This window comes from Rattus rattus, chromosome 1 (assembly GCF_011064425.1).
Source record: "Rattus rattus isolate New Zealand chromosome 1, Rrattus_CSIRO_v1, whole genome shotgun sequence".
In the NCBI taxonomy this organism is placed as follows: domain Eukaryota; kingdom Metazoa; phylum Chordata; class Mammalia; order Rodentia; family Muridae; genus Rattus; species Rattus rattus.
Window position 1 is genome coordinate 2,800,523 of NC_046154.1, and position 25,144 is coordinate 2,825,666.

Genomic DNA, 25,144 nt, shown 5'->3' on the forward strand with positions numbered 1-25,144 from the left:
TGTACATTGAGGTAATAATTTGCTACAAACAGCTAACGGGTTGGAAGCAACTTTAAAACAAATGCCTGACATAAATGTTGAAAGTAACATGTGGTTATAGGTTGATAACCTCTGTGTAGTTATAGGTTGATAACCTCTGTGTGGTTTTGTTTACTATCCTGGGTCTGTTGGGAGCAATAAAGCTACTTCCTTTTGAAAACTCTAAGATTTTGGTAGGAATTCCTCATTTGCGTCCTGTGCTGTATTGTCTGTGCTGCTCTATAAATACACTTCAAAGCCAGTTTAAGAGATAGGCACGGGGCAGCCAGAGAGCAGACAGACACAGGGAGAAAGCAGACACACATTCAGACACAGAACAGATAAGAAACAAGGACAGTCAGACACCAGACACACATACACCACAGTCAGACTATAGATAGGCCAGTAACCACAAGCCAGAAGACACAGGAAGACAGTGAAGGCTTCAAACGTTGGCTCATTATTGATCAAATTACTCCGAGAAAGTAAAGCACGGTGGTGATTCCTTTAATCTCAGCACTCGGGAGAAGAGGCGGGAGGATCTCCATGGGTTTGGGGTCAGCCAGGGATACACAGTGAGACCCTTTCTCAAAAAATAAAAATTTTAATTCACTAGAAAGTGTTTTTTTGCATTTTTTTTTTTTTTTTTTTTTGGTTCTTTTTTTTTTTTCGAGCTGGGGACAGAACCCAGGGCCTTGTGCTTCCTAGGCAAGCGCTCTACCACTGAGCTAAATCCCCGACCCCTTTTTTTGCATTTCTTAACTCCATGTCAATGCATTTCAGTGTCCTCCGGGGTCATGTTTAGTGTGTCAGCTACCCATGGGGGGGTCTTTGCTCATGCTATTCGTGAACCACACCAAGGTCAAGTTTTCAGGCCACTTTAGACATGATCTCATGCACACATTTCTTGATGTGTTGAGGTTGTCCTTTGCTGGGGCCCATCATTTGGGACCCAGCCCATGTTTACATTCGTGTCACCAACAGGAGAGCTCCTTTGGGTCAGGATGCCATCAGCTCCAACTCATGCCTCTGGCTCTCCCAGGGCTTTCCTAACAAGACGGTGGAACCGAATTGTCACATGGTGTTCTCACTCCATCACCTGGCAGTGCTGAGCTAGTGTTACTAGGTATGCCCCAAGCAGGGTGGGGTGTGACTGTGAACAGACTCATGCAAGGAAGCAGCAAGAGCTACTGGTCACAGCCCTGTGTCTACAAGGCTTGCTGGATCTTAGATGTTCCCGATGATCCAAGGCGGCAGACAACTAAGGACTCAGGCATGGTTCAGCTGCTGTGTCCAATCCTGTCTTACTGCTGCCCCACCTACCCACCCAGTACTCCAACAAATATTTCTAATTTAAAATGTCTCAAACTGTTCTTATCATCCTCTGAGTGCCAACATTCCAGGAAATGGAGCCATAATCCACGTCAAAGAGAGCGGTAATCCTAGACTTTCATACCTCACACACTACACACGCTGTCGGGAACTAATGCCCTAACGTCTGTCTCCCGGAGCCCTTAAACCAGTCTCCTCCTTCCACTGTGAAAAGTCCCATCATTTCTCTTTCAAATACTGTGGTGCTTTGTCACTGACCCTCCTCCTCCAAACACATCCTTCACACCAGCCATCAACGCACATCTGTGTATGCTGCCACCCCACTTAAGTGCTTCCAGTATGTAAGGGGATGTTTTCATTTCCCTGTCCCCTCAAGGTAAAGAGCTCACCGCCTCCCTCTCATCACCCCCTCACCCCCTTCCTAAATATCTGTCAGGCTTTCCTACCCCTGACTCTCCCCATCATCATAACCCTTTCCAACCATGCCCTGACCTTTGTCTGCAGTGTGTGCCCCAGGCTGGGCAATACATCACGTGTCCTTAGTACACTAGTGACTAGTACAACATCTCGGCACTGTAGCAATCCACTTAAGTCTCTCTCACTGAAGATCCCCTTCACCGGAAGTCCCTTCCAACCCCCAACAGAGTAGGGCATCCCAACTCCCTTCCCTCCTCGGCCTTCTGTCCAGTCAGTCCTGAGCCCTGGCTATTGGGTCAACTGTCCTCACGACCAGTTCTACCTATCCTGGGGTGAGAATGGCTTATCTCCCACCCAAGCACTGACCAGCCCCAGCCCTGCTTAGCCTCTGAGATCAGACAAGCACAGGTGTATTGAGGGTGGTACGGCCACAGAGAAGGTAAGGAATAGCCTTTTTTCTTTTTTAAAAAATTTATTATTTTTAACCATGTGTATGTGTGTTTGTGTCCGTGTGAGTATATGTCACTTGTGTGGAGAGTGCCCATGGAGCCCAGAGTGTGTGTCCCCTAGAGCTGTGGGTACAGGGATTTGAACTCAGGTCCTCTGGAACAGCAATGCATGCTCAACTGCTGAGCCATTTGTCCAGCCATTTTATTTTACTTTTCTTTAAGAGAGGATCTATGTAACCTTGGCTGGCTCTCACTCACGCTACCTCACAGCTCCTGCCCCCAGAATGCTGGGGTTGAAGGCATGCACCACCATACCTGGCCCAAGAATAGCACTTTTAATCCAGGAACGGACGCCCGGCCACACACCAGCACTCCTAGCCACTCAGCCAGCTACTTTATTCTGTACTCGGTGCCTCAGGGAAGAGATTTTATTACAGAGAATAAAGAATAAAGTGGTATTGTCTAGGCTTTGAGCTTCAAAGGCCTGGGCTGTGAAGAGAATAGGAAGGACTTAAGGCACAGAGAGAAGATTTGGTAGAAATGTGAAACTGGCTCCTGCTCCAGACTGACAAGTGGGAGGGGTGAGGGGAGGGAAGAAGTGTGAGCACTGTCCCAGGTTGCCTAGAGAGACAGGAGCAGAGCCCCTGGCTCCATCTACGGAGCTCAAAAGAGAAAACCACCCATCATTTGCCTTATCAAGTAAACCCCAGCACAGGACCCCGGAGGAGAACCGACGTCACGCTGTGTCTGAGTAGCCAATCAAGAACTTCTCATGTGGCACAGAACTGGGGTACAGGAACTCGGGGCTATGCAGACAGAACAAGAAATTTCTCAGCATTTAGCAGCCTGTCTGACTGCTGACTGGGAACCAGGTGAATGGACTGAACTCTCAGAAGTGGGTAAAGTATGGATACTGGGGACCAGAAAGAATGTTCTAGTATCTCAGTGTAAGACAACATCCTCAAAGCTCAGCTATGAACCCATGGGAAAAGAACAAGTCCAGCTGCCAGGTATGGTGTCCATGTCTGTGATTCCAGGACCCAGAGGATCACGAGATTTAAGCCAAAACAAACTATATACATAGAGATATTCTCTCTCTCTCTCTCTCTCTCTCTCTCTCTCTCTCTCTCTCTCTCACACACACACACACACACACACACACACACACACAAAGAAATGAAATCTCAATTTATACAAGATTATTTCTGGCATGCAAGAAAAAAATGGAAGCTTAAAATAGTAGTTCCATTCTTGTGATGCCTTCTACATCTAAAATTTGTACCTGTTACTCTAATTTCCTGGAACCTTAGCTTCCCTGTGTGTGTGTAGGCGGCATGGGGAAGTCTGTCTCACTAATTCATCTCTGTATACACAGCCAGCACGCTCACACACGGATACACACACCCTCTTCATGACTCCAGACTAGGATCCATAGCAATTGGGAAACGGGCGTCAGGGAGGGACACATGAGAGGGAAGCCAGTGTACAAGCCACAGGGCGGAAGCCACTGGCAGCGAGTGGCTCCAGCATCTTCTCCAGGAAGGTCCCTGTCATTCTCAGGATTTCCTCAGTGTCCCCCTTCCCCACCTCCCCACACCCTGACCCCACAAGGGAAAAAACGGCAGCACAGACTCAGCACAGACTTCATTGGAGACATCCCAGACTCCACCTGTACCACATTGGGCACCAGCTGCCTGGCAGTGCCAGCCCCATCTCTCTTAGAGCCCAGCCCAGCAGCCCAAGGTCAATCCTGTGAGCCACTGGGAAAATCTGGTGACTTTCCTCCAGGATGGACTCCTGCTTCCCCCTGTACTGATGACACATTGTGGATGAAAGTTTGTCTCCGTGGGAAGTATCTCTCGTCTGTAGGAAGGCTCCTATGCCTGGGGAGGGCTCCACACCCCTAGGGACTCCCTGGTCCTCAAGGGCCCAGTGTCCTGCATAGCTCATCCTTAAGACTCCATGAACACAGGAGGACTCTGGGCTCTTAAGAAGTTCTCCATATCTTAGAAAAACCTCCTGGTCCCTGAAAACAGTCATCCTTGAGAAAGACTGTGTGTCGTTAAGAAACACAACTTGTCCCCTGTACCTAGGTGGGTTCCGGAGCCCCCGGAGGAACCCTAGGCAGGTTCATACCCCTCAGAGCTTGGCCCAAAGCCCCCTCAGCTGGCACAGATGCTGCTGACAGTGGCCCCTCCTGGGCCCACAAGGCCCAGCTCCTCCTGTTCATTGATGCACAGCTGGTAACCACAGCCCCTGGCCCGGGCTCCGGAAGGGACCCGGTGGTCAGTCTTGGCCCGAGGAGGCAACAGGAAGCCCACACTGCCAGCGATGAGCATGTGCCAGATGCTATGAATGTAGAAGTAGTTGTCCCGGGTCTCCACAAAAGCGTACAGCAGGATGGCACTGCCGGCAATCAGGCTGCCTGGGCACAGGTAGAAGAGCCAGCGGCGCCATGTCGGCGGGTAACAGTGCCGGCGCCGGACGCTGCGAACTGTCTGTGGGAAGCAGAGAAATGGGGTTCAGGAATACAAGGCCCTGGAATCCAAGCCAGAGCCAGTTCAGACCGGTGGCACCTGCCAACACTTGAGTGGCCACTGTGGCCACTCAGCAGGCGACGGTGATGGAATGCAAGGCTACCTTAAAGTGGGGACCAAATAGCCAGCACCCCGTACTCACTCCTGTTCCCTCTTGGGCCTTCACAGACCTCTCCACTCTTACCCAAGCTGTGGCCAAGATCCCGAGCGCGAAGAGACTGGGTCCAAGCAGGTTCCAAAGTCCATGGCGGTCAAGCTGCAGAGCCATGGACAGCAACATAGCCCCGAGCAAATACAGCACCTGCAGAGAGAGCACCTAGGGCTGGGCCAGGCTGTGGCAGCACTGGGAAGGGCCTGAGCACGAGTGGATTTAGATAGAGGTTAGCTATGCCTGCCTCCCAGGACACACGCTGGACTGACCTGCTTGATCACAGGCTGCAGACGAGCCATGGCAATGACAGTGACCCACACGGACATTAGGGAGCCCAGGAAGTCACAGAACTGAAGCACGTCGTAGTCCATGATACAGAAGACCACAATGCCTGGCTGGTCACAGGCGTGGTAGAACTGCAAGAAGAAGTAACAGGTGATAATAGGCCTTGAGGTCACAAGTCCAGGGCTATGAGGCCAAAGACAGACCCCATGGAGGCTACTGCTCTGTCAGAGAGCCAGAGGTCAGAGGTCACAGTGAGCAATACTAGAATGCCTGATTCTTTCACTCTTTTATTTTTTAGATTTACCTTCTTTGTGTGGTGTTGGCCTATATGTATGTCTATGTATAGCATACATACAGAGGTACAAGAAGAGAATAGAGAATCCATGGAACTGGAATACAGACAGTTGTGAGCCACCATGTGGATGCTAGGAATCAAACCCCAGTCCTCTACGAGGGAGGCCAGTGCTCTGACCACTGAGCCCTCTCTCCAGCCCTGACGCCCCTCACCCTTGAGAAGAATATGGCAAGTAGGTCTGGTCTGCTTTCTAGCCAAATGTGTCGGGCAGCTCAGACACTGGCCTTTGTCATCTTTGCCTTGCTTCTGGGATATGTATGCTATGGAAAGTACCCAGACGGGACTCAGATATCAAGCTGAGGCCAGTCCCACCTTACCCTCATGCTTACTGAGTCTCATCAACACCCCCACCTCAGGCCTCCATGTATCCCGCTCTGGTCTCTAAGGTAACCTCAGACTCTGAGCTAGGCTTCACTCTCATAACTTACCTCAGGAAAGCATCTTCAACAACTCCCCACCCCCACCCCAATGCCAAGGGCTGGAAGCTCAGGAAGCAAAAAAGGCAGTGCCTATGGCCATGGATGGTGGCATGGTAGGGCTATGAAGAGTGGCACTGTGGCCATGAAGAGCGGGGTGGCACTCACACTAGGACACCATGTGGCAAAGGGACATGACCCTCCTCTCCTCGACCATGAAGAATTAATACTTGTATATGGATTCACTGGGCATTGCTTCCTAAGTATCTGTCCCCCAACAATGTCTCACCCATTCTGAGACAGCGTCTGCCTCTGTTGCTCAGGCTGGCCTAGAGGTTATTGTGCAGCTCACTCAAACTTGCAGCAATCCTCCTGTCTCAGCATCCTGTGTGCTAGGATTACAGGCAGCTACTTGGCTAGTCTCCTCTTTCAAAACTAAATGCAAAAGCTTTGAGGCACTACGTAAGCTGTAAGCTAACCGACACTGGTTTCCGGCTTAGCTTTACTTTTCAAGCTTCAGTTTTACAGCTCAGGCCTAATCAATATCTTGCGCCTGCCTTGGGACACACAGAGAAGAAAGCTCAGCAGATTCAGAAGGTGGAGCTTGTAGTGACTCCTTCACCTCAGACAAGCGAGGACACAACACAGACAAGGACACAGCAGAGGCACAGATGCTGGGGACACGCCTCAGGGAGTCACAGGGACTTTCTGCTACGATTCTCTGCATGGGGTGGGTTGGGGTGGGAGCGGGCACTAAGAAAGACTTGCTCTGCTAACGTCATCCTAATGAGTACTCAGACTTCCTCAGCTTGTACGCGACACACGAGGTAATCCGGAAAAATAACTAAACTGTAGAAATTTTCCTTTTCAGAGTATAATTACGCAGCTTATCCAGTGGTTCAAATTAGGGTGTTCAGGCATCAACCTAAAACCGCAAACACCTTTAACCCACGCACAGACCCGGGCGCTGTACTCAGGATGGGATGAGATTTAGTGCTGTCCACTTATTTTTCTGTTTCCTAAGTCAATTTTGTCCTAAGACCACTCATCAAGAGTAGCTGAGAATTACTTGTGATGGTCTGAGGAACAGGAGAGGTAACAAGGAATGGCCCAAAGCCAGGATGTCAGCAACCACCAAGGAAGGCCAGACTCAGCTCCAGGATGTGGGCTCTCTCTGGGTGTTTGGGCACCTGATCACAGGACTCAGGTAGCAGTGAAAGAATGTGGTGTGGACTGCGAAGCTCAAGGACTAAAATGTTTACTTACTAACTAACCAACTTACTAACTTACTAACTACCTTACTAACTTACTAACTTACTAACAACTTACTTACTAACTAACTTACTTACTAACTTATTTACTTACTAACTTACTTTCTCTTACTAACTTACTAACTTACTTATTTACTTACTAACTTACTTTCTCTTACTACTAACTAACTTACTTATTTACTTACTAACTTACTAACTTATTTACTTACTAACTTACTAACTAACTTACTAACTTACTAACTTACTAACTTTCTTACTTACTTACTAACTTACTAACTTACTAACTTTCTTACTTACTAACTTACTTTCTCTTACTAACTAACTTACTAACTTACTTACTAACTTTCTTACTAACTTACTTTCTCTTACTAACTTACTAACTAACTTACTAACTTACTTACTAACTTATTTACTTACTAACTTACTTTCTCTTACTAACTTACTAACTAACTTACTTACTAACTTACTTATTTACTTACTAACTTACTTTCTCTTACTAACTTACTAACTTACCTACTAACTAACTTACTAACTTACTAACTTACTAACTTTCTTTCTTTCTTTCTTTCTTTCTTACTTACTTACTTACTTACTTACTTACTTACTTACTTTAATTTGGTTAGATTTCCTAAGTGACCCTTATCTCTTGAGAGTCTTGAGGAGTGTGGGATATGACTCAACTGAGCTTAGATTCACTTTCCAGGAAAGAAGGAGGGAGAGATGGAAAAAATGGGGACAGCTGGAAAAGCCTGGCCAGAAGTGCTACACTTAAGTCCTGTGTTTCTCTACAGTCTCCAGGAGTTCTGAGACGTGTGTGGACTCATGTTCAGCGCCTGAAGACCTGGGAGTATGGTAGGTAAGTGAAAGTCTAGGCTCTATCATTCACTTTCCCCTGGGGTAGCACATTCAACTTCCCTTCAGCTACAGACACAAGAATGAAGTGTGCGTCTATCATTTTAGTGCAGTCGTGGGAATTAATTAGTGATGTATCACAGACATGTTCAATAGCTGTCAGTTTCTGGTCTCAGTATCTGAATTGCTTGACTACATAAAGAGTCACGTGCTGTGCTTTGGGCCTACGTTTAAGGGAATATTTTATATCTAAAAGTCCTGACGTATAGACTGCCTGCTCTACCTCATATAGGCACCAGCACCCACTTCCTGGGGTAAACTGTCCTAGAAGATCTTAAGGCAAGGAAGAGAATGCTCATGGCCCATCCGTGTACTCTCAACTACAAACTAACCAGTGAGCCCTCCAACAGGCACATCTGTGAAGTGAGTAAGCCCAAACTCTTGTTTAGAATGGGACAGAAAAGACAACGGGGGGGGCCTGTACCCAGAAAGGACAGAGTGAAGGACGGATTTTCTGTCAGAGCCTTAAAGCCATGGCTCACTCCCATCCTCACACTCACTGCTGCTTTTTGTTGTTTGTTTTTAAGAAAGTGGGGGTTAGGCTGGAAGGTAGTTTGGCAGTTAAGAGTACAGGCTACTCCTGCAAAAGACCTCAGTTCAGTACCCGGGAGCCATAAGGTGGCTCAATACCTCCTGTAACTCCATTTCTAGAAGATTCAATGCCCTCTCCTGGCCTCCATGGGCACTGACTGCATACACATGGTACACAAACATTCATGCACACAGATAAAAACAATAAATCTTTAAAATGAAGGTGGGCGGTCTTCCTGTGGCATGAAAGGCCATGTGGCATGAACTGGCCCCACCAGTTCTTCCCGGGGGAAGGTCTTCCCCCTGCCTAGACTATTCCAGGACAGAATGCTTATACAAAGTACAAGGGAATGACTATGTTGGCTTGCAGCCCCCGCTGCACTAAGGTGCTCTTACTAATTCTGGTCACTTTAGCTCTCCATGAGGCCGAGGTGGGCAGAGCAGCACGTGGGGGAGGAGCCTGTGTGCAACAGTGGCAGGGCAGCCCTAAGAGGGAACAGGATCTGATCTAAAGAGAGAGGGCTATCAGGCCAGGCCTGAAAAGCAGCCAGCTAACCTGGGGTACACTGGTCCCATCTGGTGCCATGACTACAGCCTCCTCTGCGCCTCTGTATCTGAGTACCCAGGAAGATCCCACAACCTTTACTTGGACACACATGCCCCCTACTTCCTCCGGGGCCTTGAATACAATTTCTGTGATCTGATCAGGGAAGCTCATAATGACATTTACAATATCTAGCTTTTAAATTACATTTTATAGTGGTATAGTGGTGTGTGTGTGTGTGTGTGTGTGTGTGTGTGTGTGTGTGTGTGTGTGTAAATCTAACTGAATGTGGCAGGGTGTACCTTTAATCTCAGCACTGGGAGGCAGAGGTACATGGATCTCTGCAAGTTTAAGGCTAGCCTGGTCTACACAGAGAGTTCCAGGCCAGACAGAGCTACACACTCATACCTTCTTTCAAAACAAACAAACACCCTATACCTCCTTTGAGCTGGGATTTTATATCACATTGCACCTCCCATGATGCCTCAAGACAAAGTTCTCAAGACTCTTTGAAACAGGTCTCTGATAAACTGCCCAATATAAAGACCCCCTCTGCCTCCCAAAAGTTCTCATGGAAATCCAGAAGGCCAGAGTGACTGGATGGGAGGACGTGCTTGATGTCACAAAAGTGAACATCTACAGACAGAAGTCACTGGAGCATGCCTGAAATCCTAGCACAAAAGCTTAAGGTAGGAGTACTGAGTGTTTAAGGCTAGCCTGGGCTACCTTTGTCTATAGATTAAAACACTATTCTCCCCCCCTCCAAAAAAAAAGGAGAGTGAGGGGGTTGGAGAGAGAACAAGGGAGACCACAGGCAGGGAGGCTCACCCACTGAGAGTGAAGAAGCCTCCATGCAGAGACTCCATGACGGTTGCAGAGAAAACCCAAGCCCACAGTTCCGAGGGTCACTCGTGTGCTCAGCCACTATCTCTTCTACCTTCCATGTGGGTAGTGTGTGGGGGATGTGAAGCTCCACACTTGTTAGGTCAACTTGTAAACAGCTTGGGCCATTTACCCCATAAGGTGCCTCACTAAAAACACTGACTTTCTATATGTCATTGGGAGTAAAGCACTACTCTAGAAGACATCTTCAAATTGGGAAATCAGGGAGTGTAGTAGAAATGTAAATCCTGTAGTAAAAAGACACACTGAAGCAAAGGTACCCTGCATACCGTGGAGAAGAACATGGTGAAGGTATAGACAGCAGCTTCCAGCACATATCGGCTCCGAATGGCCAGGACCACGGGTGGCAAAAACATGAGGTTGCTCAGGCAGAGGAGGAGTGTGGACAGCAGCTGGAACCCATAGGTGAGCGCGTCGGCACTGTCTGTGCAACCCCAGCCCCGCCACCCTGCCGGTGGGGAGGGTAAAAGGTGGAAGAGGACAGAAGGCACCCGTGGGTTCAACAGACAATTGTGCTCGGCCTGTTCCCATACCCAGTTTCTCAGGGCACCCTTGCTGGCCACCCTGATGCCCAAGAAGCCCCCAGTCTAGCCTGCTCCCCGCCCCGGCCCGCTCACCAGCCTTGCACTCGCAGGCGGCGTACAGGTAGTTGTGGGTGCGCAGCAGCTTGCACTGGCCATAGGGCCCACAGTCATCCACACACGGGGACAAGAAGGTGCGCAGGCGCACTTCAGCTGTTGCGTTGCGGCACCGCACGAACCTGCAAGCAGACACACTCCTGGTTATTTGAGGCCAGGGTCGCCCCAGCCCAGACCCAACTGTGCTCCATGTTGCTCACCGAGGTCCCACCCCACACAGAGAACGGAGGGTCAGGAACCAGGTCCCCGTCTGTGGGAATGGGATTCGCAGCCTGGCCACTCTGGAGGTGACACTGACCGAGAGAAGGAAACCTGCCAGGGACTCTAAAGGAAGAAGAGCCCAGAAGAGAGAAGGAGGCATGGTCAGCAAGGAGTCAGAACCCACCTTTGGGAACACCTGAATTGCCCCTCCCCCGCGTTGTGAAGACACCCAGCTTCCCTACTCCCCAGTCCCCTCCTCACCTTTGGAACAGGTCACAGCAGCATCCCCCAGGCTCAAGGGCACCTCGTGAGTCAGGCATCCGAATACTGTTACATTTTCCTGGCGCAGAGAGCTCTGAGCAGGGTGTGTATGCAAATGAGGCTGTCAGACCCTTGGGATGGGTGGGCCACAACTACCCAGCTGTCAATTCTCCCACTCCCTGTGGCTAGACAGCCTAAATCTCCTCCTGGAGAGTGGGACCTCTTCTCCAGGATCAACCCATCAAAGCTGTGCGCTTACTTAGGAGAATAAAAACCATGAGATCCTCACAGCCAGACTCTTTCAGAGCCTAATGAAAGAGCAAGACCCGATCTGAATCTCCCCTTCGGAAGCGAAGGCACCTTGGCTCTCCTACCTAGTGTACAGGAAGAACTGGACACTTGGTACCAGATGTAGAAACTAGCTGTGGATAAAGGGAATTTTAAAGTTCCCAGTTGCCTAGCCCTAGTGCTGAAGGTAAGAGGCTTGTTAAGAAAATGCTTTTTGGGGCTGGAGAGTTGGCTCAGTGGTTAAGAGCACTTGCTGTTCTGGAGAAGGACCCAGGTGTGATTCCCAGCACCTAATGGAGGCTTACCACTTCCTCAGGCATTAGGCATACATATGGTATACAAACCTACGTGCAGGCAGAGCATTCTGATGACTAAAATAAATCTTTAAAGACAAACAAACGAACAATAAAACCCCAAAAACTGAATAGAGGCCAGAGAGATTGAATGTTAAATGGAACAATCTGACTTGAATTTATTTAAAAAAAAAAAAAAAAAAAAAAAGCAGACACCCCCAGGTGTGGAGGTAAGGGTCTGTCTATGAGGAAGAAACAGGAAATGGGATACCATTAGCTCATCTAAGGAAGGATTTGAGGCAACCTGATACATTGAAGCAGGGTAAGAATAAATGCATATGAGAAATTTTTAAATCAGGATAGAAAAATAACTGAAGAAGGACTCTCAGGGAGGGTCCACATTTGTGAGCACACCTCAATTTGTTAGTCTCCAGGGAAGCAGCATCTGGGCAGGGGAGGGCTTCAGCTAAATTCTTACTATTATTTTTGGAGTTCCTGAGCTAGCATTTCAGTAATCCAGGCTGTTATTGCCTGAAATCACTGTGTACCCAAGTTCTAATCCTCTTGCCCCCTGCTGGGATTACGTATTTACACCATGACATATGCCCTTCCTCAGCTGCAAGAGTGAGCACCATACAACAGCTCTGTCACTTCTTTCAGGGGAAAGCCAGGAGGGCAATATGCAGAGGTATACTCCATAAACGCTAGAATAGGACTAGCCAAGGGCAGTCTCCAGCTATATAGTCCTTGATCCAGAGGAAATAAATAAGTACTTAGAAAAAAGAGAATGGAAGCCGACCCAGGGTTCATAATCTACCACAATCCCAGACGAGCTCAGTGGGATGCAACAACCCGGGATAAACTTGCCATAACGATGCGTGAATGCAAGACTTGGCTGGGTGCGGCTGCACACTTCAATCCCAATGCTCAGGGGCAGAAGCAGCAGATCTTTGTAAGTTTGAGGTTGGCCTGGTTAATATAGCAAGTTCCAGGCCTGCAGGGCTACATAGTGAGCCTCGGCCAGATAGATAGATAGATAGATAGATAGATAGATAGATAGATAGATAGATAGATAGATAGATAGATAGATGAGACAGACAGACAGACAGACAGATAGATAGATGGATGATAGATAGATAGACAAACTTGCCAGCCACACTGGTCAGACCAGCTCAGATCATCAATTTCAGAGACATGATGGAGAATCAACAAAACCAGAAGCTAGTTCTTTGACAAAATCAACAAAATGGATAAACCCTTAGCCAGACTAACCAGAGAGCACAGAGACAGTACCAAATTAACAAAATCAGAAATGAAAATGGAGACATAACAACAGAAACTGAGGAAATTAAAAAAATTATCAGATCCTACTACAAAAGCCTATACTCAACAAAACTGGAAAATCTTGGATGAAATGGACAATTTTCTAGACAGATACCAGGTACCAAAGTTAAATCAGGATCAGATAAACCATCTAAACAGTCCCATAACTCCTAAGGAAATAGAAGCAGTTAATAAAAGTCTCCTAAACAAAACAAAACAAAACAAAACAAAAACCAAAAAAACAAAGAGCCCCAGGCCAGACGGTTTTAGTGCAGAATTCTATCAAACCTTCAAAGAAGACCTAATACTAATACGGTTCAAACTATTCCACAAAATAGAAACAGAGGGAGCGCTACCCAGTTCCAATTCCTTCTATGAAACCACAATTATGCTTGTACCTAAACCACACAAAGACCCAACCAAAAAAAAAAAAAAAAAAAAAGAATTTCAGACCAATTTCCCTTATGAGTATCAATGCAAAAATACTCAATAAAATTCTCATAAATCAAATCCAAGAACACATCAAAACAATCATCCATCGTAATCAAGTAGGCTTCATCCCAGGGATGCAGGGATGGTATCTAGCAACATAATCCACTATGTAAACAAACTCAAATATAAGAACCACATGATCATCTCATTAGATGCTGAGAAAGCATTTGACAAAATTCAACATCCCTTCAAGAAAAAAGTCCTGGAAAGAATAGGAATTCAAGGCACATACCTAAACATAGTAAAAGCAATATACAGCAAACCAGTAGCCAAAATTAAACTAAATGGAGAGAAACTTGAAGCAATCCCACTAAAATCAGGGACTAGACAAGGCTGCACACTCTCTCCCTACTTATTCAATATAGTTCTTGAAGTCCTAGCCAGAGCAATCAGACAACAAAAGGAGGGCAAAGGGATACAAATTGGAAAGGAAGAATTAGAAATATCACTCTTTGTAGATGATATGATAGTATACCTCAGTGACCCCACAAGTTCCACCAGAGAACTACTAAGCCTGATAAACAACTTCAGCAAAGTGGCTGGGTACAAAATTAACTCAAACAAATCAGTAGCCTTCCTTTATTCAAATGATAAGCAAGCTGAGAAAGAAATGAGGGAAATGACACCCTTCACAATAGTCTCAAATAACATAAAATACCTCAGTGTGACTCTAACCAAGCAAGTGAAAGATCTGTATGACAAAAACTTCAAGTCTCTGAAGAAAGAAATCAAAGAAGATCTCAGAAGATGGAAAGATCTCTCATGCTCATGGATTGGCAGAATTAATATAGTAAAAATGCAATCTTGCTGAAAGCAATCTACAGAGTCAATGCAATCCCCATCAAAATTCCAATTCAATTCTTCATTGAGTTAGAAAGAGCAATTCCAAAATTCATCTGGAATAACAAAACAAAAACAAAGACAAAAAACAAAAAACAAAAAACAGGATAGCAAAAACTATTCCCAACAATAAAAGAACTTCTGGGGAAACCACCAACCCTGACCTTGAGCTGTGCCAATACTTACAAAAACTGCATGGTATTAGTACAGAGACAGGCAGTTGGATCAGTAGAATAGAATTGAAGACCTAGAAATGAACCCACACACCTATGATCACTTGATCTTTGACAAAGGAGTTAAAACCATCCAGTGGAAAAAAGACAGCATTTTCAACAAATGGTGCTGGTTCAACTGGAGGTCAGCATGTAGAAGAATGCAAGTTGACCCTTTTTATCACCATGTACAAAGCTCAAGTCCAAGTGGATCAAAGACCTCCTCATAAAACCAGATACACTCAAACTAATAGAAGAGAAAGTGGGGAAGAGCCTTGAACCCATGAGCACTGGGGAAAATTTCCTGAAGAGAACACCAATAGCTTATGCTCTAAGATCAAGAATCAACAAATGGGACCTCATAAAACTGCAAAGCTTCTGTAATGCAAAGGACAAATGTCCTATTTGTCAATAGGACAAAATGTCAGCCAACAGATTGGGAAAAGATCTTTACCAACATCTGATTAGAGCAGGCTAATATCCAATATATACAAAACTCACGAAGTTAGACTCCAAAGAACCAAATAACCCTATTAAAAATGGGGTACAGAGCTAAACAAAGAATTCTCAGCTGAGGAATATCGAATGGCCGAGAAGCACATAAAGAAAGTTCAAAGTCCTTAGTCATCATGGAAATGCAAATCAAAACAACCCTGAGATTCCACCTCACATCAGTCAGAATGGCTAAGATTAAAAACTCAGGTGACAGCAAATGCTGGCTAGGATGTGGAGAAAGAGGAACACTCCTCCATTGTTGGTGGGATTGCAAGCTGGTACAACCACCCTGGAAATCAGTCTGGCAGTTTCTCAGAAAATTGGACATTGTACTGAGAACCCAGCTATACCTCTCTTGGGCATATACCCAAAAGATGCTCCAACATACAATAAAGACACATGCTTCACTATGTTCATAGCAGCCTTACTTATAATAGCCAGAAGCTGGAAAGAACCAAGATGTCCTTCAACAGAAGAATGGATACAGAAAATGTGGTACATCTACACAATGGAATATTACTCAGCTATCAAAAACAATGACTTTATGAAATTCATAGGCAAATGGATGGAACTGGAAAATATCATCCTGAGTGAGGTAACCCAATCACAGAAAAACACACATGGTATGCACTCATTGATAAGTGGATATTAGCCCAAAAGCTTGGAATACCCAAGATATAAATAACAGACCACATAAAGCTCAAGAAGAAGAAAGACCAAAGTGTGGATGCTTCAGTCCTTAGAAGGGGGAACAAAATACAGGAGGAAATATGGAGACAAAGTATGGAGCAGAAACTTAATGAAAGGCCATCCAAGACGGCCCCACCTGGGGATCCATCCCACATGCAGTCACCAAACCCAGTCACTATTGGGGATGCCAAGATGTGCTTGCTGACAGGAGCCTGATATAGCTGTCTCCTGAGAGCCTCTGCCAGAGCCTGACAAATACAGAGGCGGATACTGGCAGTCAACCATTGGACTGAGAACAGGGTCCCCAATGGAGGAGAAAGAACTAAAGGAGCTGAAGGGATTTGCAACTCCACAGGAAGAACAACAATATCAACCAACCAGAGGACTAAACCACCATCCCAAGAGTACAGACCCATGGCTCCAGCTGCACATGTAGCAGAGGATGGGTATCAATGGGGGCAGAAGCCCTTGTTCCTGTCAAAGCTTGATGCCCAGTATAGGGGAATGTCAAGGTGGAGAGGTTAGAGGGAGTGGGTGGGTGGGTGGGAGAATAAACTCATAGAAGTAGGATAGAAGTAGGGGGAGATAGTGGGTTTCTGGAGGGGAAACCGGGAAGGAGATAACATTTGAAATGTAAATTTAAAGAGTCCAGTAAAAATTGGAAATTATATAAATATATCTATATTATATGTCATATTAACTTAACAATATATGTAAATACCATATATTAATATATGTGCATAACATATAATAAATTATAACACAATATATGTTATATATGTAAATAAGTTAAGGATAATAAAGTATTTTTTTCAAGTTTAAAAAAAAGAGAGCCATGATGGCCACTTGAAGTGTAAGCAGAGGAATGAGTGTCAGGTGTAGAGAAGTCTAAACACAGGGACCCAAGGCGCTGAGGCAGTTTCAGCTGTTAGGAGCGCGATGGGATAAGGTTGTAACCATGCACAGCTTTAAGGTAATTTGTTAAATTGCATGGGGCAGGGAGACTATGTGGAGTCTCTACTGTCTTTGAATGTATCTGTGTGTCTGTATCTGTGTGTACATGTATGGGTACATGTATGTGCATGTGGAGGTCAGAGGTCAATGCTAAGTATCATTCCTCAAATTCTATCCGCCTTGGTTTTAAAGCATGGCCTCTCATTTGACCTGGAACTCACCAAGTAGGCCAGGCTAGCCCAGGGTCCACCCTGCTCCATCTCCTCAGTGCTGAGCTTATAGATGTGTGCTTGAGGGACAAGTACTTTACCTACTGAGCTAGTTTCCCACACCCAGTCAGTAACTTACTGCTCATCGTGTCTGTAAATGTAAAACTTCTCTAAGAGACTCTATTAGGAACAAGGGCACATGTGGATTTGCGAGATACAGCTTCCAGACCAAACAAAGCTCAGTGGGAGAAGTTCATGAAAGCAACCCTGGACCGTCAGGAATACCGTCAGCTGTCTAAACACAGGCTGCACGACCTGCAGGGATGAGCCTCTTGTTACATGAGTGAAGCACCACTGAGATCAGCCTCCAGCGGGCCAGCCTACAGGACTGGCCACTGAGCCCAGGTTAGTGCAGCAATCACAGGGCAGTGAGGCCCCAGAACACTTGTTGGCCAGAGCTGTGTGGGGACTTGAGAAAAGCATGAAAGCCTCCTGAGACGGCTTCCTGAGAGAGACAAAGGCCCTACCCTCCTGCGACCTCCCCTTCAGACTCCCCGACATGGAAGCCACCCTTCCAGGACATACCGCATTGAGCTGGAGCTCCAGACTAAGGACGCCCCCACTGTCTAGAACTGGCAACAGCCTCAGGGCAAACACGGCTGGGCGCTCCGGTGGAAGAGCCACACTGGGACCGAAAAAGATGTAGAAGTGGACAGAGAAGGTGTCCAGCTCATTGCGCAGCGTCGGACGCACTGGCCAGCAGTGCTCAGGTGGTGCCATGGCTCCAGACCCTTCTATAGGCGTCCCCAGGGACGGTGGCTCCAGGGACAGTGGCTGGGTGCCCAGTGACTGGGGCATGTTCATGGCAGCCCCAGGGACCAAGGCACGGGACAGGCTGGGTTGTGGACACTCTGTGAGACAGAGGAAACCAATGATGAGACATGTGACCTGCATAGCCAAGTGGCCCACCAGACACCAGAATGGAGCCTGACAGGCCTTGGTGAAGGGGAGGAAGGAGTGTGAAATAGAACATGGTGGGCCTGGAAAAGGAGGCACCCAGGGTCATAGGACAGGGCCCAGATGTTTCCTAGTTCAGCTTCCAAGTTGGAGGGTATGAAGATCATCTGTCCCTCCCAAAGTCATACTACAGGCAGTTAAGGTCATGTGTCCCTCCTGAGGCATTGGAAACACTGCAATGTCAGTTAATGTGACATGCTGTTCTAATGGTTTACAACTGTGTGCAAAGGCACTTCCAGAAGTCCTGGCTGTCTGTGTCCACCCCAGGAAACTGAAAAGGAGATTAAGTCAAGAAAACTAATGACAGCCTTTAGTTGTTCCAAGTCAGGGGCAGACACACTAGAAGGAGGCCCCATGACCTGAGGCTCCAAAGAGCCACCTCAGGACCTCAGGAGTATGGAAGTACCTGGGTTGGGGAAGGGAAACTGCAGGAATTGGCTGAGGGTCACAGAACACAGCCCCATAATCCCCAGTCATGGGTCACTGCATAGGTTAGGGAGCTGAGGCAGGGATTCTAACCTTGTAAGCGCACACACAGCTGGAAGCGGACAGTCCTGCCAGGACCACGGGATGGTGTCTCCACGCGTACATAGACCCAGTGGCCCCAGGGGGGCAGGGCCAGCTCCAGCTGGCATACGGAGGCCCCTCCACAGGTCACAGAGCTTGAGTTGTGTAGGGGTGGGGCCTTGGGACGTAGGCGCAGTGTCAGGGGACAGACAGACGCCCCTCGCCCCCCTACACACACCAGCTGGGCTGAAACCCTGTAAGTGAAGCTGGGTACAAAGACCCTGGGCAGAGAGTAGGTTGGGGACAAGAAAAGATAGAGAGGTAAGAGACGTGGGGGAGGGAAGCAAGAAGAAGCCAGGGAATGGGTGGGGGCAAAGGCAGGGGACAGGAGTCTGCTCTGGTGTCTCTGTGCTAGGGGAGAGGAGACTGGGATGTCTCCCTGGATCCACCCTGGGGACTGTGGGTTACTTTGGCTAGAGGGAAAGCAGGACTGCCCCTGTGTAGGATCCGAGGAGGAAAGGACAGGGCCAGGTCTGGAGTGTTTACTTACTTGTACAAGGCTGAACGATTATGAGAGGAGAGGGTTTGCTCTGAGGGACGGCCAGGAACCAAGACGGCCACATCCAGCAGTCGTCGAACAATCAGCTGTGGCTGAAGGAGGTACTGGCATTCATCCTGGAGACCCTGAAAGAGAAAGAAGCAGCAGGCGCAAAAGAGATAGTGAGGGCGCTACCAAACCAGGTTCACGGAAGCCACAGGGTCTTGAAGTCTTGAAGAAACCCCTTAGCCTGTGGCTCCCAGGTCTCCTACTCTGGTCTCTAAGCTCCTAACTTTTCCTACCTGAGTAGTTGCTTTATTAAGAATTGTGCTACATTAAAAATATTTAACAATAGGCTTAACTAAAGGCCTAAAGGTTAAGAAAAGAGGCACTCAGAAGAAAGACATAACCGAGTACGGATGCCGGCTCCTCTGGGGAGAACTGCCTTTTCTATTTGTGTGTTTATGTATTTGGGTGCAAATACATGCCCATAAGACAGGTGTCTGTGAGAGGGAGCCAGATGTTAGTCTCCACCTCCTGCCTTGCTCACCAGGCCTCTCGTTAGTTGAATGAGCTAGGTTAGCTGGCCCATGAGGTGTTGGAGATTTTCCTGTTCCCACCCCTTCTTTGCCACAGAAGCAACAGGATTACAGATGTGTGCTACTGTATCCAGCTTTGTGTGGGTTCTGGGGATTTGAACTCAGGTCCTCGTGCTTATAAAGCAAGTGCTTTGCCTACTAAACCATCCCCTCAGCACAGTCACTCATCACCTTTGACCTATCTGGGTCTTCAAAGTCTCAGCACTGCATGAAGCCTCGGGACTCAAGATCAGACCCAACTGACAGCAGCACCTAATCCCACATCCTCCCCTTAGACATTCCTGGTCTGCCCCCACATCACCATAACAGCAAACTACAACTTAACATGGGCTCTGCTAGGGGCACTGGGAAGACTTCTAGGTCTCCGGTCCAACCTTTCCTAGGCTCAGTCTTTAACTGCTGCTGTTGCCAGGTTGCCCTCCTGATATGCACCGGTCTGTCCTCTGCTTCGTCACACCAGTGAGGACTGCTCTCTACTTCCCCAGCAACCCACAGACTGTTTGGAACTTGAGAGCAGGCCTTGGCTCTCCAGCACAGGCCTAATGAAGTGTGTGTGACTTGCCATGAATGTTTGCCAAGCACATGAATCAGCCCAGCTGTGGACAGCACTGACCTTTTATGAAGCCCAAATCTGTCCCCTCTGACCTGACCCTCAGCCTCAGACTGTTTCTTCAGACACTGAAGGACGGCTACCCTACTTTCTAAGGCTCCTCTTGTACTGGATAAACTACCAAGCCCCTTCTGGCCTGTGATCCTGAGGCCATACTCCCAGCATCCCCTTCACTTAGTGTCAGAGTTCCTTCCACAGCATCCAATCTTAGAGCCCTAAAAACCATCAGCCTCCCATTGAGGCTTCCCAAGTGAGATAAATGGCCTTTCGTTGGCTCGATGAACAAGAGACTACCGCTCACTCCGGCAGTCACTCTGATGAAGCTGTGCCTCCAAAGCCTGTTCTGGGGAGAAGTTCCAGGCCCTGGCCTTTCACCATGTTTTATGTCATGGAAGAAGTCAGCCAAGCCATGCGCTTTGGGCTACGTCCCCGGTGCTGTAAGGAGGCCTGGGTCTATGTCAGGTCAGAAGACTCAGGCACCCAGAGCCACACTTTTCTGTGCCATCTCAGGGTTGCAGGATTAGAGCTCAACACACCACCGGGCACGTTTGAGGTGCAGAAAAGCAGCCAGCTGCATCAAGTTGAAAGACAGGTGTCAAAAGACAGGTCCCAAAGTGACCTGATGTACAGCATTTTTCACCTCTGACATCCAAAGCAGAGGTCCTGCGCTTTTGATGTAAACCCCTATGGATCAGAAATACTCTGGCCAGATCCCAGTGCAGAGATCTGCAGCAAGCTCACACAGCATGTGGCCCATTTCCCTGCCTCACAGTCGAGGGAGAGAAACACTGATCCCATTTTTTACCATTGGCTTCAGGAAATATCAGGACATATGTTGCTCTGCTTGTATTCCTTCGACATCCAGAGTCTTCCTCAGCATGAAGCAGAGACCAAGAAAGGTAGTAGGCATAGTAGCTGGACTCTGGGTTATTGAGAACTCCTCATACTTTGTGGGACACAGACAAAGTCTTTTCTTGTTTGTTCTTTAGAGAGGATACATAGTCTTACTCTGCAGTCTAGGCTAGCCTTGAACTCACCTTGTGGCCCAGGCTGGTGACAATTCATGCCAGTCCTCCTGTCCCAGTCTCTCAGGTATGGGATTACAGATATGAGTCACCATGCCCCATTGGGCTAAGTTCCTTTAAGAAATTCCAGGCCCTGAGGGGGCTTTGTACTGTCTAGTTTTATATAAACATGATATAGGGTAGAGTCATTTTAGAAGAGAGAAACCTCAATTAATAAAATGCCCCTATTATAGCAAGCCTGTGGTGCATTGTGTTGATTGGTGATTAATGTGGGAGAACTATTAGCGCACTTGTGGGTGGAGTCACCCCTGGGCTGGCGGACCTGGGTTCTCTTAAGAAAGCAGGCTGAGCAGTCATGACAATCAAGCTGGTAGCAGGACCCTCCAGAGCCGCTGCATCAGCTCCTGCCTCCAGCTTCCTGATTTGTTTGAGCTCCTGTCCTCACTTCCCTCAGCAATGGAGTGTGACCTGAGAGTTGGAAACCGAAAGAAACCATTCCTCCCAGCGCTTCTTTTGCTCATGGTGTTCTTTCTCCATAACGGAGAGCTAAGACAGGCTTACAGACTGAAGATGCCCCAGACATGTGGCTTCCTCTGTACCCAGCTCAGCTCTCTTGACCTCAGTCCGTCAACACCTATCAATGTGGAAGTGAATGGGGACAGGGAAGACTGCAGGGGGCAGAGGAAGCAGAGCGACTCTTTAAAGGTTACTGTGGTGGTTAGGGAAACTCTAGAGGAGATGTGCTTCCTGAAGAAGTAGAGACGCACCTGCAGATGGGCATTACGTGCTGAGAAGTAAGAGAAGAGGAAGGGTCAAGGATGACAGGTTTGAGGTCTGAGCAACTGGTGGGTAGCAGTTGTACGTATTGGGAAGGAAGCGGCCAGAAGAAGAGGCCTAGACTGGAAATAAGTTGCCATCAAGAGGCTTGGACTGTTCTGCTTTGAACGTATCGAGCTTGAGACTTCTTAGACAAGCAATAGAAAGCCGGTAGACATCAAGTTTGAGATTCGAAGAATACAGCACCGGCTGTCTACTCTTACAAGGCATCACTGCATACATGGTATTTAAAACAATTGTGCCACAGACAACAAACAAGAGAGTGAAAAACCAGAAAGGAGCTCTTCTGGGGCCAAGCATCAGGTCACGACTGCACACACAGATCAAGCACAGATGTCAGAAAAAGGCCAGAGGAGTGGACAGTGGTCATAACTGCCCAGAGGTAGACGATCAAGAAGGAAAGAATAATATTCACAAGGTAGTGGAAATCTGGGTACCAGTAGCCTACAGGGAGAGAACCGCGAAACTAACAGGCGGGAAGGCAGACTTACTTTTCACTGTGGGTCAAGGGCTGTACCAGGTGCAAATGCCACCTATTTGGAATATAAATAAGATAACTTAGAGAGGAGAGCAAGTGGGGAGGCCACTGGAGATATTACCTACTGTGGCTGAGCCGCTGGGAAGCTTGGTCCTCCTCAGTGCACTGCCTATAAACAATCTGTGTCTGCGCTGTCCTGCGTGTCCTTTTCATGACTTTACCGATCCTATTTATGCCCAGATCTTAGACTGGAAAGAGAAGGTCTTCAAGAACTTTCTCGCTATGAGCTATTAGGTGCTAGTTGGTCCCACAACCCCAAAGCCAGCTCAGAGTGGTAAATAGGAGCCTTAGGAAGAGAGGAGAGGCTAACAGGAAAAAGGGACAAGGAGAAGAGGAATCAGGTCAGCCTGGAGCAGCAGGAGTTTGCGAAGGTGGAAGAAAGGCCACAAAACTGCCGAGTACCAGCTGTGCTGGGTGCTAAGACACACAATTCAGGAGAAACTCAGGACTAAAGAAGGGCAGCCTTCCGGGCTCCCTGTCACTCTCGGGGTACAGTTCAAACTGCTAGGCCCTCTTTGGTCTGGCTTCCGCCCACCCTTCAGCTCACACTGACCTCCTTCAGTACAACCCCCAAACTCCAGCCCATGCTACTCCCACCGCTGAAATACTTTCCCTGTCTCCTCCCCATCAGGCCTCACTGCCTAACAGTCTCTGAACACAACTGCACCATATTGCCAAACCAAGTTAGCCACCTCTCTTTGTGCTTTTAAAGCATTTCCCACATCTCACCCTCTCTTATTTACCTCAGTATTCCCAGCATCCCACTCAAGGCCTAGTGCAAAGCAGCTAAGGGACAATGGGTTTAAGATCTAAGCTCATCCCCAAAGTCCAGGACAACTCCAGAAACAGTGCTGCCTTCTTCTCACTGGAATTCTTCCTGCCCCCACACAGAGTTATCCCTAAGCCCATACCACTTCCTGTGTTTGCTATGCCTTACAGTAAGTCTGAAGAACCATGATCCAAAGAGGATACAAGTTGGGGATGCAAAAGAATGTTCTAGACAAAAAACCCTTAGGTTTAAGACTGGAAAACTAGCCAGGATCTGGAGAGCTGAAGAATCCTCAGAGGCACATGTAAGATTCCAGAATGTAATCAACATTTTAGAAGAACCATCCCTGAGATCCCTGTCCATCCAGTGAGGAAGACTCAACTGTGCGCTTTCTCTCTGGTCTCAGCACACTGCTGGGAGCAGCCGTCTAGGCCTCCAGTTGCAGTGCCAAGCCTCCCTAGCACCGTTTGCCCCCTCTAGATAGGAACACATATGCCAGGCCTGGCTATTTCCTCACCGCCAGTGGTCTGGACACTTGAATCATGCAATAGGTTCTGAGAGGCTTTGCTCCGTACTGCTACGCACAAGCAACAGTGACCACTTCCTCCTAGGCCTCCGTTCAGTGACCCTGCCCAGGTCTAGGCTCCAGGTACTTCCTGCTCACTTGGAAAGGTGGATACAGGGCCTAGAGGATTTTAACATCAAGCCTTACAAAGTGCGGCAAGATCCTGGCTGGGTTAAGAGGCAGACTCTTTGAGATTTAGCCAAAGGTGAATGAAGACATTGCTCCTAGAGGAAAATTTTTTTTTTCTGACATGAATCAAAAATCCAGAGACTTTTCCAAGTGAGCTCTCATCCAGGGGCTCTCAGGTCCCCTTGGACTTCACAAAACTCAGCCTAAAACTGCTCTAGACATTTTACCAATTAGAGCCAGTATTCCCCTGGTTGGGGATTTCTGTCCCTCTCAGTAGACACAGCACTGGCTTCCTGGCTTTGTGCTGCTCTTGCTTTGTGACTCTCTATAAAATTCCTGTTCTGTTCATGCTCTGTCTTTCACTCCTACCAAAGCCCCACACACATGGCTACCAGATTAACAATGGCCAGCAATGGGTGACAATAGGACCTATCTATTTCCTTATTACAAGGAGGACTCCTGACTTCTCTAACACAAGAGCAGTGGGAAAGCAGTGTGCTGTTTTCTTTCCCTCGAAACCAAGAAGCATCCTGACCTTTGAACCTGCCCTTTAGACTCACTATCTCTGCTGTGTTAAAATCAGTGCTGGTATTCAGAAGAAAGGGAGGCAAGATATAGCTATCCAAAGCTTCTTTTATTAGGAAAAGCTTCTCTTACGGCTTCTCAAAGGGCGAGGGAGAGACCTACCAGAAACCAGGATGCACGGGCAAGAGACAAGGATATGGCCTGAGACAAGTTTCAGGGCTGTCATCATCAAGATAAAAAGTAAAACCAGTGCTGGGCTTGGACAGCAGATTCCACAGGCCCAGAGAGCTGTGACCACCTTCATTAACCTTAGGGCCCTCCAACAGGAAGGGATACAACTGCCCAGTTCTAGGGCCTCGTTGCAGAATCCGTAATCTCTTTTGCTTCCTGGAATCACTATGTCCCAGTTGCCCGCTATAGACCATCCCATCAAATAACCCGCTGGCCTGGACCAGTGGCCCATCACCG

At 47.7% G+C, this 25,144-nt stretch overlaps 1 protein-coding gene across 1 annotated transcript in view; it reads right to left on the reverse strand.

Annotated features, from left to right (window-relative positions):
• Nucleotides 1–2,401: 2,401 nt before the first annotated feature.
• Nucleotides 2,402–25,144, reverse strand: part of Tmem8b (transmembrane protein 8B) — a 29,596-nt gene continuing 6,853 nt past the window's right edge. The window contains exons 4-13 of the mRNA XM_032891590.1: nucleotides 19,092–19,225; nucleotides 18,554–18,822; nucleotides 17,603–17,928; nucleotides 11,222–11,315; nucleotides 10,960–11,083; nucleotides 10,739–10,881; nucleotides 10,391–10,569; nucleotides 5,174–5,320; nucleotides 4,938–5,054; nucleotides 2,402–4,714 (exon numbers count right to left, since the gene is read on the reverse strand). Coding sequence (XP_032747481.1) covers nucleotides 4,379–4,714; nucleotides 4,938–5,054; nucleotides 5,174–5,320; nucleotides 10,391–10,569; nucleotides 10,739–10,881; nucleotides 10,960–11,083; nucleotides 11,222–11,315; nucleotides 17,603–17,928; nucleotides 18,554–18,822; nucleotides 19,092–19,225 — 1,869 coding nt within the window. The 3' untranslated portion in view covers nucleotides 2,402–4,378. The remainder of the gene's footprint in view (nucleotides 4,715–4,937; nucleotides 5,055–5,173; nucleotides 5,321–10,390; nucleotides 10,570–10,738; nucleotides 10,882–10,959; nucleotides 11,084–11,221; nucleotides 11,316–17,602; nucleotides 17,929–18,553; nucleotides 18,823–19,091; nucleotides 19,226–25,144) is intronic.